The 21,182-nt window shown below is 43.7% G+C and overlaps 1 protein-coding gene across 3 annotated transcripts in view; it reads right to left on the reverse strand.

Annotated features, from left to right (window-relative positions):
- ctif (CBP80/20-dependent translation initiation factor) overlaps positions 1 to 21,182 on the reverse strand; it is a 51,528-nt gene that overhangs the window by 6,015 nt on the left and 24,331 nt on the right. For 2 of the 3 annotated variants that reach the window (XM_083563720.1, XM_083563721.1), the window contains exons 9-13: positions 18,855 to 18,923; positions 14,452 to 14,908; positions 14,023 to 14,322; positions 9,905 to 10,060; positions 2,123 to 2,176 (exon numbers count right to left, since the gene is read on the reverse strand). In XM_083563720.1, the coding sequence (XP_083419846.1) occupies positions 2,123 to 2,176; positions 9,905 to 10,060; positions 14,023 to 14,322; positions 14,452 to 14,908; positions 18,855 to 18,923 (1,036 nt within the window). The remainder of the gene's footprint in view (positions 1 to 2,122; positions 2,177 to 9,904; positions 10,061 to 14,022; positions 14,323 to 14,451; positions 14,909 to 18,854; positions 18,924 to 21,182) is intronic. The other variant, XM_083563722.1, reaches the window with a different exon arrangement.

Consider the following 21,182-nt stretch of genomic DNA (forward strand, 5'->3'; position numbering starts at 1 on the left):
CTTACGAAGGAAGAGAATTTGATTTGGTCTCGGACTATTTTCTTTAAAAGCTAGACATGGTGAGGAGGTCGCCAACCCTAAAGCTAGCTAGCGTGTCTCAGCCTGGGAAAGGGTTTGTTCACCACTTCCAGACCAGTGAATACGAGCGGTACCACTGGATTACAGCCTCCGAGGGGCGCTGCACATTATAAATCTGCATCTCTGGAGAGTAGGTTTTATTTTATTATTTATGTTTTTGTCATGTTATTAAACAAATGTTGATTCTGAACTGCTCCAGATGTTGTAGGTGCACAGTTGTGGTTGTAGTGTAGAGGTTTGGAGTCTTAACTGAGTTTCTTGCTTTAGTAAAATGGTTTTCACCCTCCAACAAGAGTATAAGTAAAATTTTTTTTATTTATTTATTATTTGTAAGAACCACATCTGGGTGTAAAAGTCAAGCGTCCAAATACTTCTGACCCTACTGTGTGGTTGCCATAGTTACAGGGTATAGTTAATACTACTCAAAGCTTCTGAATGCGTCTGAGGGAAAATGAAGAAGAAAAAAAAAAGATAAAAAAAAAAAAAAGAATTCCTTTCTTTTTTCAAACAAACACTGCACATCGTGGGCTTGTCATTACTCTCACGTACTTACGAACAGACGGTTAAATTAGACGCTTCGGTGTTGAGCCCGGGGTTCGGTGCTCTGAATGAGGAGGTGTTTATTTTCTCTGCGAGACGTCACCTCATTGCGGGGTAATTACTGCAGTTCCGCAGGGTTATAACGCAGCTAAGCGCAGGCTCGTACGGCTGATTACGGAGCCCCGAGAACTACGCTTTCCCTCCTCACACAGACCTGATTATACACCCAGAGGTAATTAGGTGTAATTCTGGAGTCTGCTGAAGATTACTGGAAGCTCCAAGTGCAACGGTCCGGACTCAGGAGCGGCCGAGGAACATCCACTGAGTGGACGATGGAGCCTGCAGTCCTGACCCTCATCAATCCTTCATACACACTTTTATTCCAGCGCTGAGCTCATCATCTAATGCTCTGTACATTCTCTATTTCTCTTTCTTAACTTCTCACTCTCTCTTACTCTCTTTCTTATCTTCTCACTCTCTCCATCTCTCTTTATCCACTTCTCATTCTCTCTTCTTCTCTCTCTCACTCTCTCTCTCATCTTCTCACTCTCTCCATCTCCTTTTCTTAACTTCTCATTCTCTCTTTCACTCTCTCTTTTAACTTCTCACTCTCTCTCTCACTATCTTTCTCAAATTCTCATTCTCGCTCTCCATTTCTCTCACTCACTCTTTCTCAACTTTTCACTTTCTCACCATCTCTCTTACTGTCTCAACTTCTTACTCTCTCTCCACCTCTCTCACTCTCTTTCTTAACTTCTCACTCTCTCTTACTCCCTCAACTGCTCATTCTCTCTCCATTTCTCAACTGCTCATTCTCTCTCCATTTCTCAACTGCTCATTCTCTCTCCATTTCTCAACTTCTCACTCGCTCTCTTTCTCAACTTCTCACTCGCTCTCTTTCTCAAATTCTGATGCTCTCTCTCTCTCTCTCTCTCTCTCTCTCTCTCTCTCTCTCTCTCTCTCTCTCTCTCTCTCTCTCTCTCTCTCTCTCTCTCTCTCTCTCTCTCTCTCTCTCTCTCTCTCTCTCTCTCTCTCTCTCTCTCTCTCTCTCTCTCTCTCTCGGCTTGCTCATCAGGGACAAATTCACACCATTCACCTTAACTGTTGATTTGTGTAAAGCTGCTTTGAGACAATGTCCGTTGTGAAAAGCGCTATAGAAATAAACTTGACTTGACTTGACTCTCTCGCTCTCTCTCTCTCCCTCATTCTCAACTTCTTATTCTCTCTCTCTTTCTCTCAATGTCTTACACACACTTTCTAATTCTTTCTCTTGTTCTCATTCTCTATCTATATCTTTCTCTCGTGTTCTCTCTCTCTCTCTCATTATGTCTCCCTTCTCTAATTTTTTTTCATCCTCTCATTCTATTTTATTCTATCTCCTCCGCTCTTTATTCCTCAGCTTGCTCTTCTTCCTGTTATGGATTTCACGTGTGTTTGTTTCCCCTGTACTCGGATATTGATTCACTTTTTATTATTTTTAATTATTTTTTTTTAACTCACTCACCTCCATGGAGCAGCAGAGCACGGCGTCTTCCTTCACCTCCACCGACTCCAGCAACTGAAACACAAACAATCAACTGTGAGAAGACGAACAATGAGCAAAGCGATAAACGTGACCTGATGAACACTTTAGAGAGAAAATCCACACTCGTGCAGTTCGGGGAAAAAACTGATAATCCAGCAACATACAGTGTGTGTCTGTTAAAAGCAAAGTTCTGTCCAGCCCCCAGTCCTCCCACCACGTGCAAAAGTTCACTGGCTGCTGTTCTCTATACCAGGTTCCTGCGCCCGGTTAAGAGTCTCTGAATGAACTGGAGGCGAAGGGCTGCAGCTCTGCTGGCGAGATGAAGGGCTGCAGCTCTGCTGGCGAGATGAACCAGCCCTTGCCCCCTTCCTCCCTCCCTCAGTCTGCCCCTCATGTGTTCCACAGTGCCTTCCCAGTTTTTTTTCCAAAAACTTGTTTCTCCACAGGTCAACACCAAAGTTTTTAAAACCCACCTCTTTTCCACGCCAGACCTCCTGGAAGTGTCTGCGCCTCACCTCCCAACTAAAACTGCTTCACTTTTTCTCCAGTTAACTTTTGCAATAAAAAGAAAAAAAAAAGTCTTTTAAAACATGGTGAAGTGAAGCATTAGCGTGTAAAATATAAAAAAAGCAGCAGGGTCATGACGGCTCTCCTGCAGCTCGACAGGAGCTGACCACCCTTCACACTGTCCTTTCACGAAGCTCAGCTAGTGTCAACTCCCTGTCCATCTCTCTGGCCACTGACTCAGAGCTTGGGCAGGTAATTGAGGAAGCTCTCCTTCACCCCTGACCTTTTGCTGCAATACAGCTTTGAAAAGAAGTTGATTGTATGCTGGTGAATTTCAGAAGGCTCTGACATGAGATGCCCTGATTCTGTTCGCACAGCATCCATGAACCTTTTCTGTCCATTCTTTTGTTCTAAACAGAAGAAGAACTTGGAAAGAGCATTCATCTCAGTGGCGCTTTTAAAGCATTAACAGACCAGCGCCCCCTACTGTAGTGTCCAGCAGGTCATTCACTTTTTTTTGCTTTTTTTTTTTTTACTTTTGAGGGCTTCAATATGCCCTCGATTTCCTGTGGCCTCCAAACGATGGAGTTCCAATGTCTTAATCTCCATAGCTTTCAGAGATCTGGCAATGTCTCTTGTGACATTCGGAGTGTACTGTTGACAAAATACGTTCATTTGTGCTTTAGCTAAATCCCACCACTGCTGTAGGGAGTTTAAAGAATTAAAACAATTCCATAAATGAATAAAAGACTTTCTAAAATGACTTCTTCTAAAAGTGCGGTGTTAAAATGCCAGTAGGTGCTCTCAGGTTTTATGTTTTTTTACTGATGGTGCACTGGACCATGCAGCGGTCTGAGATGCCTACTGGAGGAAGAAAGAAAAAAAAAAAAAAACACAAAAAGTCAGTTGATGCTTAAAACCATACACGCGATCTAATCTCGCCAGGGAAAGCGTGTTGTCTATGCGGTGGGCCCACGTGTACCATCTCTGTTTCTTATTTAAATTCCTCTATATGTCACAGAGATCGTGAGCCTCCACCAACTCCCACAGGCGCTTACAGGAAGCTAGATAAGGTTCTACACGGTTCCTGTCCAATTAAAATCAACTCCCAAAATGAAAAACTCTGCAGTGCTGCAGTTTAGAATAACGTTATTGAGTTTGCGTAAAAAAAAAAAAAACCCTCATTCTCTCCACCGCACTGGTGGGAGCGTACACACAGATAAAAACAAAAACCTTGTTCTCATAAGATACATTCACTTTTAAAAGCTTGATGAGCTCATATAGTTTTGCTCTTTTTCCGTGTTCCCTTGCTCCGTTCAAGTTCAAACCCACAACACTAAAATGGGGTAAAAATAAAACAAGCAAATAAGAAAAAAAACCTCTCTGAATCTGAGTTTTCCTTATTGACATTCGATATCGGTTTTTCCTGATCTGTAAAAGCACTTTCTCTTCTAAAATGTTTGACCTCATAAAAAAACTGCTCTAGCACTGTTACAGAGTCCACCATGACTATCAGTTTCACACAGCTTCTCCTGGTCGGGGTGGGCCGAGCAGGGATTCTCTGGGGTGAGTATGTCTCTAGTGGACCTCTGGGCTGCAGTCTGGGTTTGGGGCTCGGGCTTCTTGGGCCCTGGAGCAGCAGTAGTTGCGGGGCTTTCAGCAGACGGCTGAGCTGTAGCCATAAAGGGGAACGGCTCCAGCAGGCTCAGCTGCGTCTTTACCGTGTAAAAAACATTCTTCTGAAAGACACCAAGTGCTTAACCAGTGAGGACCTACAGTCGAGGGGGATTTTCTTCATAGGGGAGACGGGCTGCCCGTTCTGAGACTCTAACAATCGCCTCATCACTGATAAAAAGAGGGGCATTGGACATCATGACTTTCTTTTGAAGGGAGGAACCAGAATACACTCATTATTAAAAACGATTCCTTTTTGTATCAGTTTGGTCACTTTATCAAGATTATTAAAAAAAAAAACCCAAAAAACAATTGCACTATTCAAACAGGAGGCAGAGACAATACTCTCATGCCTCACCACATCTCTAACCGCTAACACACACTCCTCTACACTCGGCCTGCACGTCACCCGCACACCGTGCCGGCGAATCAAACCTACAGCCTCACGCTCAGAGAAAAATAAACGGTGGAAAAATTGGCAATACGCCAACCGTTCTCATGCCACGGTCACTCTTCCCCTGCTTATATGCAGAGAGAAAGAGAGAGAGAGAGAGAGAGAGAGAGAGGGAGAGGGAGAGAGGGAGAGAGAGAGAGGTGGAGAGAGAGATGTGGAGAACGGCTGTGCTCATATATCTCTGCTTTCATATGTAGGAGATGATGTATATTAACATTATTTCAAGGTTGCGTCGCCCCTATATAAATTTTTAATTACAGCGAGCTGTTTAAGAATTACTGAACTCGCTTCTCTTACACACACACACACACACACGCGCACACACAATTACTAAAACCTCATAATAAGCATCACACCTGTAAGACTCTAACCTGGTCAGACAACAAAATGTGGAAGCAGACAAACGGCATAAGCATCAAACTAAAAAAACAAAAACACAACAAATTAGTCTGTTTTTGTGTGTGTGTGTGTGTGCGTGTGTATATATGTGTGTGGGAGCACCAATACTTATGGAGCGAAACCTCCTATGATATTTAATAAACGGGAACTCCTGTGTGTGTGTGTGTGTGTAAAACTGTAAGACGTCTTACAGAGCAACAGGCAGGAAAAAGCACTCGGGTACTGCTACAGGCAGCTCTTTGGGGGGGTTCGGGGGGGGGGAAGGGCCTGCTGCAGCCTGGCGCTCTCCGGTGATCAAAGCAGAGACGCCAAGGTCTGGACAGCGTCTCGCGCAAAGGTCTGACGGCAGAGGTGGCTCGTTAAAAAGACGGGCTCGATCCTGGCTCACGCCTCGATCCGACTCGGAAACACGAGCATCTTGGTCTGTTTGCTTTTACTGCATTGGTGCGCGAGTGTGTATCTGCACTCCCTCGATGTGGCTACATGTTTTGAGGTTAAACTTCCCTAAGAGCGTGGCTTGTAGGTTGTAAAGTGAAGTGTAAGTAAAGTGCTACGCTTCTATCCACAACGAACCGCTCCTACGAGTGGAGTGTAATTAGCATGACGCTAGCCAGTGCTAAGGATGTAGTGGCTTTCAGCCTCTGTTTCACGATCGCGCGTGCAAAAACAAATATTAGGAACGGATTCAGGAGGTTCTCAGAAATATCCCAAACAGAAGACTTTGCATTCCAACACTGGCCGTTTCGAGAAATGTGATTGATTCCCTATAAGATTTTCCCATGTAATAAAGAACAATTTGTTTCAATAAATTTGTATTAGAAATATGGACTTTTTAATGCCTAGTTACTTTCCACCCTCCCTGAATAGCAGGAGATCTTCAACTCCAACACTCCAATACTTTTGTCTATAGAGTGTATACGACATGTATATCAATAATAATAATATTAATATCAATAAAGTGTTAAATCCTACAATAGCTGGAGCATTTGTTTGCAGTTAACGTGACTGCAAGGGCCTCGTTCAAGGGCCCCCAGTGGTGGCTTGATCTGCAGGTCTGGTGGTCTTTGTAGTGACTGAAGTGGTCTCTCACCTCCGGTCTTCGGGGAGACAGCTGCTTTATGTCGGCCTAGAGACATCCCATAATGACGTCCCGCGAGTGTGGGGCCGTGCTAGCCGGCTCGGGTTACGCAGACACACGGCTTCATCCCATAATGAAGCCGTGTTTTTGGCGAAATACGAAATCCAGTACCCCTGGAACATGAAAGGCAGGCAGACTTACTGCTTGTTACATACCGAATTCCATGTTCCTGAGCGACGCTAACACACACACACCCATTATATATACACACAAGGTGGTATTAAATTGTTTCGAGACTCGCTCTGTTTGCAAGAAAGTACTTTATTTATCTATTCTTCCACACCATCACCTTCAAAATAGTCCCAAAATAGCATTCCCAGCGTTCCTGCCAATTCTGGAATGTCTCATGAAAGTTTTCTTTTCGAAGGCTGTCAAACGCCTTCTGAGATTCTCTCCGGATCTCCGCAAGCGTGTCAAAACGGCAACATTTGAGCTGCCATCTTCATCTTCGGGAAGACGGCGCAGGCCACAGGAGCCAAATCTGGCGAGTAGGTTGGGTGCGGAAGTGAGATCATGTGAATTGTTCTCCGACGATCATCATGCACGAGTTGCTGAAAGGTTTCGACATTTTCGGGGGTCGAGCTTGTTGAAGGGCTTCCTGATCTCTTGTCGTCTTCCAGTGATGTTTTTCTGCTCTTGAAGCACGGAACACCTCGTTGCAGCATCGCCGTTATACTTCATGTCAAACGCCTTTTGGCCCAGTTTCACGTGGGTTTTTCACGTTTGCTCTTTGTTCTAACTTGATGTTCATGATGAAATCGCAGACGTGGTCAAAATATATACACCATCAGTCTCGAATTTTACTCGTCTGCAAATGTATGGCCATAAAATATAGGCAGCAAAATGGTGACAATTACAAAGTAAATAAGTCTGTAGTTCGATTTACACACACACACACACACACACACACAAACAAACACAAAATGCCAATAATAGAGGCTGGAGAAATCGAAGTGCGGGGAAATTAAAACGTGACTTGTGTGTGAAAATAAATACCGCAACATGTACTTTGTTTTCTTCAGAGTGCATCACAAGATAATTGTATTGTACAGATTCTTTGCTCGTGTGTTTTTTTTCAGGTCTAATTATCTGTCGTGGGTGGCGTGCGATATAAAAAAAAAAAAAAAAAAAAAAAAAAAAAAAAAAAAAAAAGGCAAAACTCAGTCGTCTTATATAAACCGTCAAAAAGCGTTTTTATCGACTGCTTCGTTCCTGTAGGCGACGCTTCCACGCCCACGCCTTTTCTGGAGTCACCTGTCATGTAGCTACAGATCAGGAGCTCTCTCTCTCACTCACATACACACACACACACACACCTGCAATTAACAAACCTGTTCTGCCACTCACAAGTGCCAGTGCACGTGCATAAACACACACACACACACACACACACACACACACACACACACACACACACACACACACACACTACCTGGCTGCTAGACAAGACACCATGTAGACACCATGTAATATCTCTATCATATACAAACACAAAGGCGCACACACACAAAGGCGCACACACACAAAGGCGCACACACACAAAGGCGCACACACACAAAGGCGCACACACACAAAGGCGCACACACACAAAGGCGCACACACACAAAGGCGCACACACACACACACAGGCACACACGCACACAGATTTTGTTAGAACAGCCTTGTACAGTTCAGAGCCAAACTCTAATCTCAGTTTGAAAGAGGTTTTTTCAGAGTGTGTACATACTCCTACACACTCCTACACACTCACCTACACACACACACACACTTTGCACCTGGCTGCCAGACAAGGTGTCATCTAAACACCATGTAATCTCTTTTTCACTTTCTTTCTCTCTCTGTTTACTCTCTCTCTCACACACACACACACACACACACACACACACACACACACACACACACACACACACAGCATCATTACTTCCAAAATGCAAAAAGTGACAAAAGTGTCTAAGCAACAATAAAAAGGCAAAAACACACAAGAACTGAACAGTGAATGAGTGAAAGAAAATTCTGTGAAGTCCAAATGTGACATTTTTTATCTCTAAGGTCGTAGGTCCGAGTTCTGCAGGATCAGTATCTGGACTGATAACTATCATGGAACAACCTGCCCAGTCACCGCACCTAAATCCAGTTGCATCGGCATAAAAGTTAATGATGTGATGCATCGATTAAAAAAAGTGTGCATCCATTGTTTGTTTTTTTTTTTTTTTACATTTTTGCATTGGTAAAAAAAAAAAAAAAACACGATTTATTTATATAGAATTATTAGTAGATGTTCAATACTTTAATTACTTTCATTTAATATCTGCCGTAACATGAACACGACGCATCACAACACTACGGAGACCGAGGCGTGTCCGGAGAGTCACAAAGAATACAGATTAACATGGCAGAGGTAGAGCTGCGTCTTTCTGGAGACAGAACAGGAAATGAACGTCTGGGTTTATTTCTTTTTTTCTCTGAGCACCACAAAGGCCTTTGTTTGTGAAGTAAATGGAGAATTTGCTCTGTGTTTGAACCAAAGAAATAAAATCTGTACCATACTGAATTGCACAGCATCGTATTTTTCTATTGAATCGTATTGTGTTGAATCGATTTTGCACTGCATCGTAACAGGGGGGGTGAATCGCATCACACCGTTAGCTGCTTCATATGTTTAGCGGACCTCAATTACCACGAAATGTACGACTAAATTATTAAATAAACGTATTTAATCAATAAAATCATTTAATCTGGGGTGTTCTAGGAGGAAATAAAACACTCAATTTCAGCCATGAACAGTAAATCCTCGTGAGTGTTTATTCAGCCTCGGGAACACTCTGGGAAAGTTTGGGTGCTCTCGCTGCGTTAAAAAACCCACAACTCAACTGGCACGGGAAGCTTTTCCTTTTCCGTTATAAAACGGTTTATTTTAAGCAAGCTGCACACACTCGGTGGAAAAAAGAAAAAAAACCTGCTCTGCACTGGGCATTTTATTGAGTTGAAGAATCTCACAAGAGATGTTTATAATGATTTCTCAGCTTGACGCCTTCCGCATCCAGTTGCTCTCTTTGTGTGTGTGTGTGTGTGTGTGTGTGTGTGTGTGTGTGTGTGTGTGTGAGCGAAATCATATAGGGGGGCTGTGGGATTATATTTTACAGCTCTTCATTCCACCGTACCCATTTGCACTTTAATAAATCCTTCAGGGCTCTGCTGGTGTTAATGGGGTGAAGCCCCCAACCACCCACCTTATTGACCCCCCCCCCATCCCCCCACCTTGTCCTGGACTGACTGATACCATTGTCCAATCTAATCAGATGCCACACCCACTCTAATCTTAACCAACTATCTAATATCTAATATTTCCCTTTCAGTCAAGAAAAAGAAAAAAACTCTACCAAAGAAAAACTCAAATATATGTTTTAAATGTTTTAAATACTTTTGTGCTTTCTAGATTTCAATATTTGTTGTGTATTTATTAATTAAAACTCTTCAGTTCGGTCGCCATTTTCCAACAAACACAACGAGCAAAACCTTCAACATTAAAGCTAAATCCTATTTAGCGGTCAAACTGCAACTTCCTGGTTAGTAGCGAAAGTAAGCGCACCTCTCGTAAGCAGGTGTAAATGGGACACACGAGCACTCGGAACGGCTCTCCTGTGCTGCTCCTCATGGTGCTGAACACCTCACACAGGAAGGTGATGAAGCCCAGCCAGCTCTCTACGTCTGTCTGCCGCAACTCCTCACGCCGGGAAAAGTCCCTCTGCAGAGAGAGAGAGAGAGAGAGAGAGAGGAGAGAGAGAGAGAGAGAGAGAGAGAGAGAGAGAGAGAGAGAGAGAGAGAGAGAGAGAGAGAGAGAGAGAGAGAGAGAGAGAGAGAGAGAGAGAGAGAGAGAGAGAGAGAGAGAGAGAGAGAGATATGAACATGAAGTAAGTTTGATGTTTGCAAGCTTCTGTATGATTGCCTGCAGTGTAATTTCTCCTAAACTCTTCACAGGTTGTTCTCAGAAGCTCACAGGGAGTGTCCCATACTTCAAGACACCACTTTCTTATTGTGTCATGGCCTCGAATTATAGCAATCAGGATGGAGTGTGTGTGTGCGCGTGAGTGTGTGTGTGTGTGTGTGTATACAGACTCTGCTCAAGCACACACACTGACTGGAGCAATTATCTGCATTCTGGGCTTATGTGTGTAAGAATGAATGGAAATGTGTGGGAGTGTGATAGACTAAGAGGGTGAGGTAAAACAGCGAGAGAGAAAGTGTGTGTGTGTGTGTGTGTGTGAGATTCCAAGCGAGAGCACTAAGTGCGATCTGGCTGGGGAGAAGACGGAGGTCCTGGTGTGACACTACAGTGAGAAACAGGGCTCACACACACTTCCGAAATACACCAGACATTTAGCACCCGAACTCCACAGCGCGGAACTGGCACGGCGACATGAGAGCGCAAGCGAGAGACGGAGAAGTGAGAGCGAGAGCAGGGACAAAGATGAACGATGACGCAGAATGGCGGAATTACAAAAATGCAGTTAGCATTTTTCTGTTTTGCCTTGAGTGCCATGAATTAATGTAAGCCGCGAAAGAGCCAGACAAAAATCAGCTGCCACACCCACTACAATCTTAACCAATTATATCTCAGCTGCCACACCCACTACAATCTTAACCAATTATATCTCAGCTGCCACACCCACTACAATCTTACCAATTATATCTCAGCTGCCACACCCACTACAATCTTAACCAATTATATCTCAGCTGCCACACCCACTACAATCTTAACCAATTATATCTCAGCTGCCACACCCACTACAATCTTAACCAATTATATCTCAGCTGCCACACCCACTACAATCTTAACCAATTATATCACAGCTGCCACACCCACTACAATCTTAACCAATAATATCTCAGCTGCCACACCCACTACAATCTTAACCAATAATATCTCAGCTGCCACACCCACTACAATCTTAACCAATATCACAGCTGCCACACCCACTACAATCTTAACCAATTATATCTCAGCTGCCACACCCACTACAATCTTAACCAATTATATCTCAGCTGCCACACCCACTACAATCCTAACCAATTATATCTCAGCTGCCACACCCACTACAATCTTAACCAATTATATCTCAGCAGCCACACCCACTACAATCTTAACCAATAATATCACAGCAGCCACACCCACTACAATCTTAACCAATAATATCACAGCAGCCACACCCACTACAATCTTAACCAATAATATCACAGCAGCCACACCCACTACAATCTTAACCAATAATATCACAGCTGCCACACCCACTACAATCTTAAACAATAATATCACAGCTGCCACACCCACTACAATCTTAACCAATTATATCTCAGCTGCCACACCCACTACAATCTTAACTAATAATATCACAGCTGCCAAACCCACTAGAATCTTTATCTAAATATTTTTTCCTTAAAATCGGAGCCCTGCATGCTTTATTACAGTGTGTATCAAACACAATGGGAAAAAAAGAATAGAAGAAGAAATAGTGAGGAGGTTTGTAATAAAGAGAGGAAAGAAGAGTGATATCGTCTGCTGCTACACTCAGGACTGAGAGCGACGGCGTCGTTACTCATTCTAGTGCTGACGTCGTCTCTTATAAACGATTACAGAAAGTGGAGTCGGGGACGACGTCCCTCGTTCTCATATTCAACGCTCTTCAGTCACGCTTCAGATTCCTACTGCTGAGGCAAATGACATGCAAGGGGATGAAATATTCTGCTGAGAGAGAGAGAAAGAGAAAGAAAGACAAAGAGAGACAGAAAGTCACAGACAAACAGAACAAAAAAGAAGACCGGCAGCAAAAAGAAAGACAGGAATAGATATTACAGACAGAGATAGAAAGATAGAAAAAAAAAGAAAATTGGGAATGGAGAGACAGCGAGAGAGAAACAGGCAGAGTGAGAGAGAGATTGAGAGAGAGAGAGAGGGACAGTGACAAAAGCAAGCAGTAACAGACTGGCAGAGGGAAATATACAGATGAAAAAAAAAAAAAAAAAGAAGATATACAGTAAAACCAAAATGGGGAAAAAAAATTAGACAATAAGTAAGAGAGACACAGAGAGAGAGAGAGAAGCAGCGGGGGGGGGGGGGGGGGGGATGGAAAAAGAGAGAGCGCGAAAGAGAGAGATTGAAAGAAAGACAGAAAGACAAAAAGAGACAGAGGCAAAGAAAAGACGAAGAGAGACAGAACGTCACAGACAAACCAAAAAGAAGAACACCACACAGACAAAAAGAGAGACAGTAACAGATATTATAGACAGAGATAGATAGAAGGAAAAAATCTGAATGAAATGAAGACAGTTAGAGAGAAAAACAGACAGACAGAAACAGAGAGAGAGAGAGAGAGAGAGAGAGAGAGAGAGAGAGAGAGAGAGAGAGAGAGAGAGAGAGAGAGAGAGAAACAAAAAGGAAGAGAAGAAAGACTGATAGACGGATCAACAATGAGATAGAGAGGCAGAGAGAGAAGCAGCAGGAGAAAAAGGATGGGGAAAAAAGGTAGAATAAGTCTGGCTAAGCAGCAGGTGGGATGACATTTAGTGCCGCATGGCATCTAGGAACCCTTTGGAGACAGACGTCTGTCTTACAGTAAGCACGAGAAGGACAGGGGTGGTGGAGAGAAGATGAGGAGAGAGGAAAAAAAAGAGACTGATAATAAGGGGAAAGAATAAGACAGGGATTCACGAGTGTGGGTGTGTGTGATATGTAAGGCCATGTGTCTCAGACGTCCATGCTGATCAGGACACACACACAGAACACCCTGTACTGAACCCCTAACTGGCCGTGCGCATGAAAGCGCCTAATTAAATGGCACAGATACAGAGGGATGTTGGGATGATATCCATGGCTCCGGGTGACGTGTTAACCGGAGCACGAAGCAAACGTGGCACAATTATCCTCTTCTTGCACTCGTTAGCATGTGTTAGGGACGTTCCTGCAGTCCGGGCTGCAATCCCTAATAGTGTTGCAGTGTTTGAAATAGTTTTTTGTAGAAGATCGATTAATTAACCGTTTTTTCCGATTAATTGGGACCGATAATTGATTGCTTGAACTATCTGCAAAAATCTATCCGGATAGTTTTTCCGGGTTGCTGAAACACCAAAAAAGGTCAGATGTCAGGTCAGGAAAAGAGCGAAGTCCACAGGAGCAAAGTCTGGCGAGTAGGGTGGGTACGGAAGTGAGTTTGTGTGGATTGTTCTCCGACAATCATCATGCACAAGTAGCCAAATGGTTTTGGGTGTTGAGCTCGATGAAGGTCTTCCTGATCTCTTGTCGTCTTCCAGTGATGGTCTCTGTGGCAGATTTGCCCAGTTTCGCAAAGGATTTGATGTTTGCTCTTTGTTCTAACTTGCAATCCTTGATAAAAGTGAAGATGTGGAAATGCCCGTGAACAGAATAGTTAGCACTAGTCTCGAAACTTTTTGATACCACCTTGTATGCATGCATGCATGTATGTTATAATATACATACACACACACTTTTTTTATTTAGCACATTTTAATGATTTAGTACCGTTTTTACATTTTTGTAATAAAATTCAATACAATTATAGGTAACGTGTATTTTATCTAGCTATCAGGACGTGTTAACATGTTATGTCCGATTTAGCTTTCAGAAAAAACACTAATATTCGACCTGAAGGTTATTGTATGTACTCTTTGCATTTTTTTGTGCTGAGTACAAACCTGTAACATGTTGAGGAGCAGTGAGCGAAACTTGGTTCCCTCGACCATGAAGAGCGCCATCTTGTAGCAGAGTTTGGCGCCGGTCGCAGCAAAGCCTCGGTCGCAGACGGCTTTGCTGTAGATGGTGTGCACGATCTCGCAGAGCGTCTGTTCCGACTGGGCCGAACTCTGCGCCTCCTCCATAAACGAAGTGAGCTGTGCGTCGACGCTGCTGCTGTTGCTCCTCATGCTGTTCAGGATCTCCAGCAGCTTGTCCATGCGGCTCCGCTGAGGCCCCGGCGTCACCGCGGGAACCTCGTCCTGTCGAGGGAAAGAAGGGGCATGTGAAGTGACCAAAACGTGTCCTAAACATTTCACAGTCAGCCAATTGGATATGCTTTGGGGAGCAGCATCGATTTGAAACTCCACCCCTGACCTAAATGGGTTTACCTTGTCTTTCAGTCTCTTCCTCAGACGCTCTTTAGAGGACTGCAGCAGGCTGACTTTCCCTCCCTCGGTCTTCTCCTGCTTTCCATAGTCTCCTCCGGTGCTGTCCGTCACGCTACGCTCTACATTCGCCTCCTCTTTCATGCTGTCTGTCTCTTTGGTGTTCCTCTGGGCCGGCTGCTGCCTGTGCTGCTGGTGCCAGCGCCGGTTCTGGCTGTAACCGTGGTGATGCCCATGGCCCTGCAGGCTGGTCTGGTAGCCCCTCCCTGCGTGCCCTTGCTTGGCATGGAAGCCTTCTGACAGGGGTTCGGCGATGAGCTGTGGCATTTGATTGGTCATCTGATGCTGATTGTGGGAATTTGGAGGCTGATGTTGCTGTTGCTGCTGCTGCTGAAGATTGTGTGGTTTAGGTCCTACACCTCCACCACTTCCTAACCCTCCAGAAGAACGCTGCTGTCTCCTGGAAAACAAATAGTACTGTTTGTAAATGTACGTATGTGAGTAAATCATGAGATGGACACGCCAGCACATTCGGGCATCTGCTCAGCTTCTCTGGAGAAGATCTCCAGCTATAGAGCACTGATCTCAACTGGGGTTGCAAAATTATGGGGATTTTCCATGGAAATTAATAGAAATAAACTGGTAAAGTTTGCCTATAACAGAGAAATTCAATGTAATTGAGAAAGAAAAAAAAAAAGATCTTGCAGGATCATTTTTTTGTTGTTAAAACAACCAGATTTAATACAATGCCGAGACGCGCAAAACACATTAACAAATCCGGAAACACAACGACAATTCAGAAGTATGAGGTGATATCAAACAATTTGAAGTCGGGTTTTGTAACACGCCAACAGATGGCAGCACAAGGCTGCAGGCACAGTCATAGGTAGCGCCGACCCCTCATAATTGAATATATATACAAAAACCACTGACTGCACCCCAGGACTCCCTACCTCACCCACATCATTCCTGACTCGACAAATCTCCACAAAATCAAGTGGAAAACCTTCCCAGAAGAGTGGAGCATGTAATAACTGAAAACGGAGACTAAATGTGGAACGGGATGCGCAAAAAAACCAGCACGTGCTAATCGTATGGTCGGGTGTCCACAAAATATTTGCAGTACATTGTGTCTAAATGTTTACACAGAGGCTCAACTCGAACGAGGGCAGGGCTTCCGGGTGTGTGCTTCCTGTTGGCTCAAGGAAATTATCGGAATCTGTATTTAGGGAGACGAAAGAGAAAAAGACGAGACGGTACCTCCGAGTCGTACAGATCATTGAAAGGAACGGGTTGGTTATATCATTTCATTACAAGTAATTCGTTCTGATCCATGGATGTGTTAGTGGTTCCAGAAGGTTCCAGGAACATGTTTGGCTTTCTTCGCTGGACTCCATTGGAATGTTGTGCCCCCCCCCCTCCCTTGAGATCTGAAGAGGTGAGGGGTAGCATGTGTGCTTTGTTGCCCACACGCTTCTTGGCTTTAAAGCAGGCCAGAGTGGCAGAGACTGACTGAGAGCTGTTAAACGATCCCACTTGCCACGGCTGACCCAGATTTCTCCGGAGCAGAGCATGTTTTTCTTTCTTCCGTGCACTGGAAGTTGTTTAGGTTGTTCTTCTAGCCTTCATTCTGGTGGGCCATTTCTCCCCAACCAGCAGACATGGATTTAAAACACTGTGTGAATCCAGGGTCAGAATCAAACGCTCTCTGCTTGCAGCAGAAGTTTTGTACATAGTCTATCAAAAGAACAAGCCCGAAATCATTGGGATGCCCGCCGAGATCGATCATAAAACAGGGCTGAGACTCGACTCGAAAATCCAAACACAATGTTCAGAAAAACTTCCGCCTTTTACGAACAAAACTAGAAAAAAAAACTAGAACTAGACTCTGTGCCCTCAGAGAACATCCAAGAACCTCTGTAGTTGGAGGTGAGCAGGAATTCCCCGTACACCTGCGCTGATCATAATGGCAGAGGGGAAAGAAGACAACGAGACTCTGACCGTGGCAGTTTTCCTGTTTTACGAGCGTTAACCCGTGACGACCTGATGACAGGCAGAAAATCTTTCACACGCACACACTCCGGGACGCTACCCACGTTTCTGACAGCTCTATCATGCTGGACTCATATTACGCTTTTACAAAAGAGCGAAAGAAGTGAGGAGAAAGAAAAAGATCATATGATAATATATAAATCATGTTAATACAAATTTATATAATATACACTACTGTATAATACATAATATAACAAAGCATTATCAAAATTGTTTTATTACAAAAAGAAATATTTGTATTTATATAAGTTCTGTGTGTATATTTATTTTTTTATTATTACAAAAAGTAATATTAAATTAACAAAAATTATATATAGTTATGATTTTATTTTAATATATATTAATATAATATGTAGTAAAATTATAGCATTTTTATATTCACAAAAAGTAATGTTACATTAACAGAAAATATAAGTTTTATTAAATATCATTCATTATATATTTGATCTCATCTCATCTCATCTTCTCCCGCTTATCCGTAATTCGGGTCATGGGGGCAGCAGTCTAAGCAGATTCCCCAGACACTTCTCCGTGTCCAGGGATCGGGCTGTCAAGGCCCCCGCCTTCAACTGCTGCACAATCCTCTCAGCACCGGTCCCTTACGGTCCCTCCTGCAGGTGGTGAGCCCACGGGAAGGCGGCCCCACGTCGCTCCGACGTCACGGTCCTTGATTTATTTTTCTCATAAGGGTCCCCTGGAGCATAGAGGGTTAAGGGCCTTGCTCAAGGGCCCAAGAGTGGCAGCTTGGCAATACCGGGGCTTGAACCCCCGACCTTCCGATCGGTAACCCAGCACCTTAACCGCTGGAGCCACCACTCCCCCTATATATTTTATTATTATTTAATATTATAATTACAAATTTCTGTATAATTAATATATAGTAGTATTAAAAAGAAAAATTATATTTTACAATTTCATATTATATTAACATAAATCTAACTATTATATGATTATATTATTTTCTTATCTCTAGTTCATTAAGACCAGTGACTGACTGCTGGTCTACAGCCACAGGCGCTGCTTCACACACACACACACACACACACACACACACACACACACACACACACACACACACACACACACACACACACACACACACACACACACACACACTCCTCTGTTCTTCAGCGTCCCCTCATTTCTGAGAAATACGAGGCAAGGACAGATGTGTCTGAAGATAAAAAAGAAGATAGGTTTCGGTGTAACCTCGCTGTGGGAGGAAATACAAAAATAAATAAATAAAAAAAGTCAAACAGACAGACGGATTTCTTTTGATCGGCTCCAGACGGCTCCGCTGATCTCTGACATTTTTGATCTGAGACGCAAATTCGACGTTGTCGTCTTCAGCCTCGTAATAAAATAAATGCGGTTTTATGTCAATTTTATACGACACGCGCACACATACACGCGTGCGCACACACACCCGGAAGTTCTCTAGCAGCAGAGCTGAAGATGAACATTTACTATGAAAGGAGAGGAGGAGGAATGAGGAGAGAATGAGGAGAGAACAGAAAATGAGAGAAGAGGAACCAGGAGAGAGGAAGGGAGAGGAGAGAAATAAAGAGGAGAGAAAAAAGAGGAGAGAATTTAAGTGGAAGGAGGGAACATTAGAAAAATGAACAGGAGAGAAAAAAGAGGAGAGAAATAAAGAGGATGAAGGGAGAGGGGAGAGAAAAGAGGATGGGAGAGGGGAGAGAAAAGAGGATGGGAGAGGGGAGAGAAAAGAGGATGGGAGAGGGGAGAGAAAAGAGGATGGGAGAGGGGAGAGAAAAGAGGATGGGAGAGGGGAGAGAAAAGAGACAGGGGAGAAGAGAAATGAGGAAGAAGGAGAAGGAGAGGAATAAAGAGAAAATGCGTGTGTGCGTATGTGTGTGTCAGATTATGAGACATATAGTAATTACTGCAGTGTCCTTTACCACACACACACACACACACACACACACACACACACACACAGCCAGGCTCTTGAAAGCACTTTTATGTGATAATGGAGCACTTATTTAACACCGTTTCTTTCACAATGTGTTATTAATGATAGAAAGTGTGTGAATGAGAAAAGGCTGCACTTCACTGCGTACGTTAAACCTCCCTCTTCACGTTCTTCCTGAAGGGCCGAAAAAGGTAGAATAATCCTGCATCCATTACATCTCTCTCTCTCTCTCTCTCTCACACACACACACACACACACACACACACACACACACACACACACACACACACACACACACACACACACACACACACACACACACACACACACACACACACAGAGAAACCGGAACTCTGCCTATAACTACACAAGTTCTGCATGGAATTTATTTCTTCTCGGGAGCCGCGAGTGAGACACTGACCTGGACACCTGGCGTTTCCTGTCGCAGGGCAGCACCACGGTCAGCTCATCATGCGCAGTCTCGCCCGCTCTACAAGCACCAGAGTGAGGGGGAAGAGTGTAAATGATGGATGGATCATGCAGAGAGAAAGATAAAACTAAACAATAGGTAATAATCAAAAATCACACGACACAGAGGAGAAGACGGGAGAAAACCAGAGGAGGAGAGGAGAAAAGAAAAAAGATGAGATGAGACGGAATGAGGAGAAAAGAAAAAAGTTATGAGGATGAGATTCAATAAGAGAAGAGGATAAGTGAAGAGAAAAGAGAGGAGGAAAAAGAGAGAGAAAATGAGATGAAGATGAGCGAAGAGAGGTCAAGAGAGCAAGACAGAGTAGGTGTTGAGATCGGAAGAATGGTGAATGAATGAGAGAAGCGAAGAGATTAAATAAGATGGGAAAAAGAGAGAAAACACGAGAGAATAAAGGAGAAGGAAAAAGACAGGAAGAGATGTGACAAGAAAAAAGAGAATAGTATAAATTAAAAGTAACATGAGGAGAAAGGAAAGAGATGATAAGAGAAAAAGAGAGAAGGAAATAAATAAAAAAAACAGAACAGACAAGACGAGAGAAAAGAAAACTGAAGGTTGATGGTTTTAATTGTGGATGTTTGATGTATATTTTGGCACCCCTGCATTTATAATGAGAAGCTTTTGGAAGTGTGTGTGTGTGTGTGTGCACATCTCACATTAGCTTGAAAATTGGGTATATGAGCACAAACACACACACACACACACAGTAAAGCTCGTACAGTTAGAGCACAGTATCTGCTTTTCATCGTCTGATCTCTGGCTAAACTTCTGCCACGTAAACAGCGTCACTTAAGAAAGAGCATGAATATTCATACACGCGCACACGCCTACACACATACACGCACACACAAACACACACACAGCCTAAAACAAACACACTAAAAGTGCATGCCAGGATTTGGATTTCTGCATATTTCAGACTTTAATCCTGAGATCAAGCGGCCCGTATGGAAATGCGGCTCGGAAACAAACGGCCTGAAAGGAACTGAAAGCTGAACACAAACATTTGGCTCGGCGTTAAACGTCTCGGATTAACGCCCCGATACCAGATCCGCTTTAAACCCAAGGCTGTAATGGATCGGATCAGCACCGTACCTCCGACACCAGTGTGTGTGTGTGTGTGTGTGTGTGTGTGTGTGTGTGTGTGTGTGTGTGTGTAGAGATACACAGAACGCAAAGAGACGCTGTGGTGCGATCAGCAAAACCGATTCGGGGAAATCTGTGTTACTCGAGTTCTCCATAATGATGAACAAACAAAAAAATAAAACAAATAAATAAATACAGGCTGACCTGTTGATCGTCTGGGCGAGTGGAACTAAAGTTGTGTAGTTGTGTTGCTATTTACATTTCTATTGGTATAGTGCTTTTCACAACAGCTGTAAGTTCTCTCTCTTCTCTCTATCTCTCCTTTCTTTCTCCTCTCCCTCCCTATATCTCTCTCTCTCTCTCTCTCTCTCTCTCTCCACCCCTTTATATCTCACTCCCTCTCTTCTATATCTCTCTCCTCTCCCATCTCACTCACATCTTATCTCTCTCTACTCTTTTTCCTCTCTTTATCCTCCCTCTCCAGTTCTCTCTCCTCTTCTTGTATTAGTCCCTCTATAGCTCTCTCCTCTTTCTATCTTTCTCCTCCCTCTTTTTTTACCCTCTCACCTCCTCCTCTCATCTCCCCTTTCTCTTAACTTTTTTCTCTCCTCTCCCCTACACTATCTCTCCCACTCTTCTTAGTTTCTCTCTCTCTCTCTCTCTCTCTCTCTCTCTCTCTCTCTCTCTCTCTCTCTCTCTCTCTCTCTCTCTCTCTCTCTCTCTCTCTCTCTCTCTCTCTCTCTCTCTCTCTCTCTCTCTCTCTCTCTCTCTCTCTCTCTCTCTCTCTCTCTCTCTCTCTCTCTCTCTCTCTCTCTCTGCTCCTACCGTACCACTAATCCTGCCCCTTTCTGCTCTCCGCCTCGACCTCATTCATCCTGACACCCTAAAACCAGGACCTGCTTCTGGATAAAAGTTCTCTTCATTTGAATTCCACTCACTGCAGATGAGGATGTTTCCGCATGAACAACCTGAAGATCCACGAGGTTACCGTGGAGACGGGTTTGGACTGTAATTTATAGAAACGGTCTGCTACAGTGGCTGCAGCCGCCATGAACATCTTTGCATCCAAGTGTCCATCAGTGAACCGTCAATAACCTCAACAATGATGGAAATGGAATGAATGGACGCTCTGTGCCACCCAGATGAGGACGGGTTCACTTTTTTGGGACGGGT

This window comes from Silurus aristotelis (genome assembly GCF_946808225.1).
Source record: "Silurus aristotelis genome assembly, chromosome: 16".
NCBI classification, from domain to species: domain Eukaryota; kingdom Metazoa; phylum Chordata; class Actinopteri; order Siluriformes; family Siluridae; genus Silurus; species Silurus aristotelis.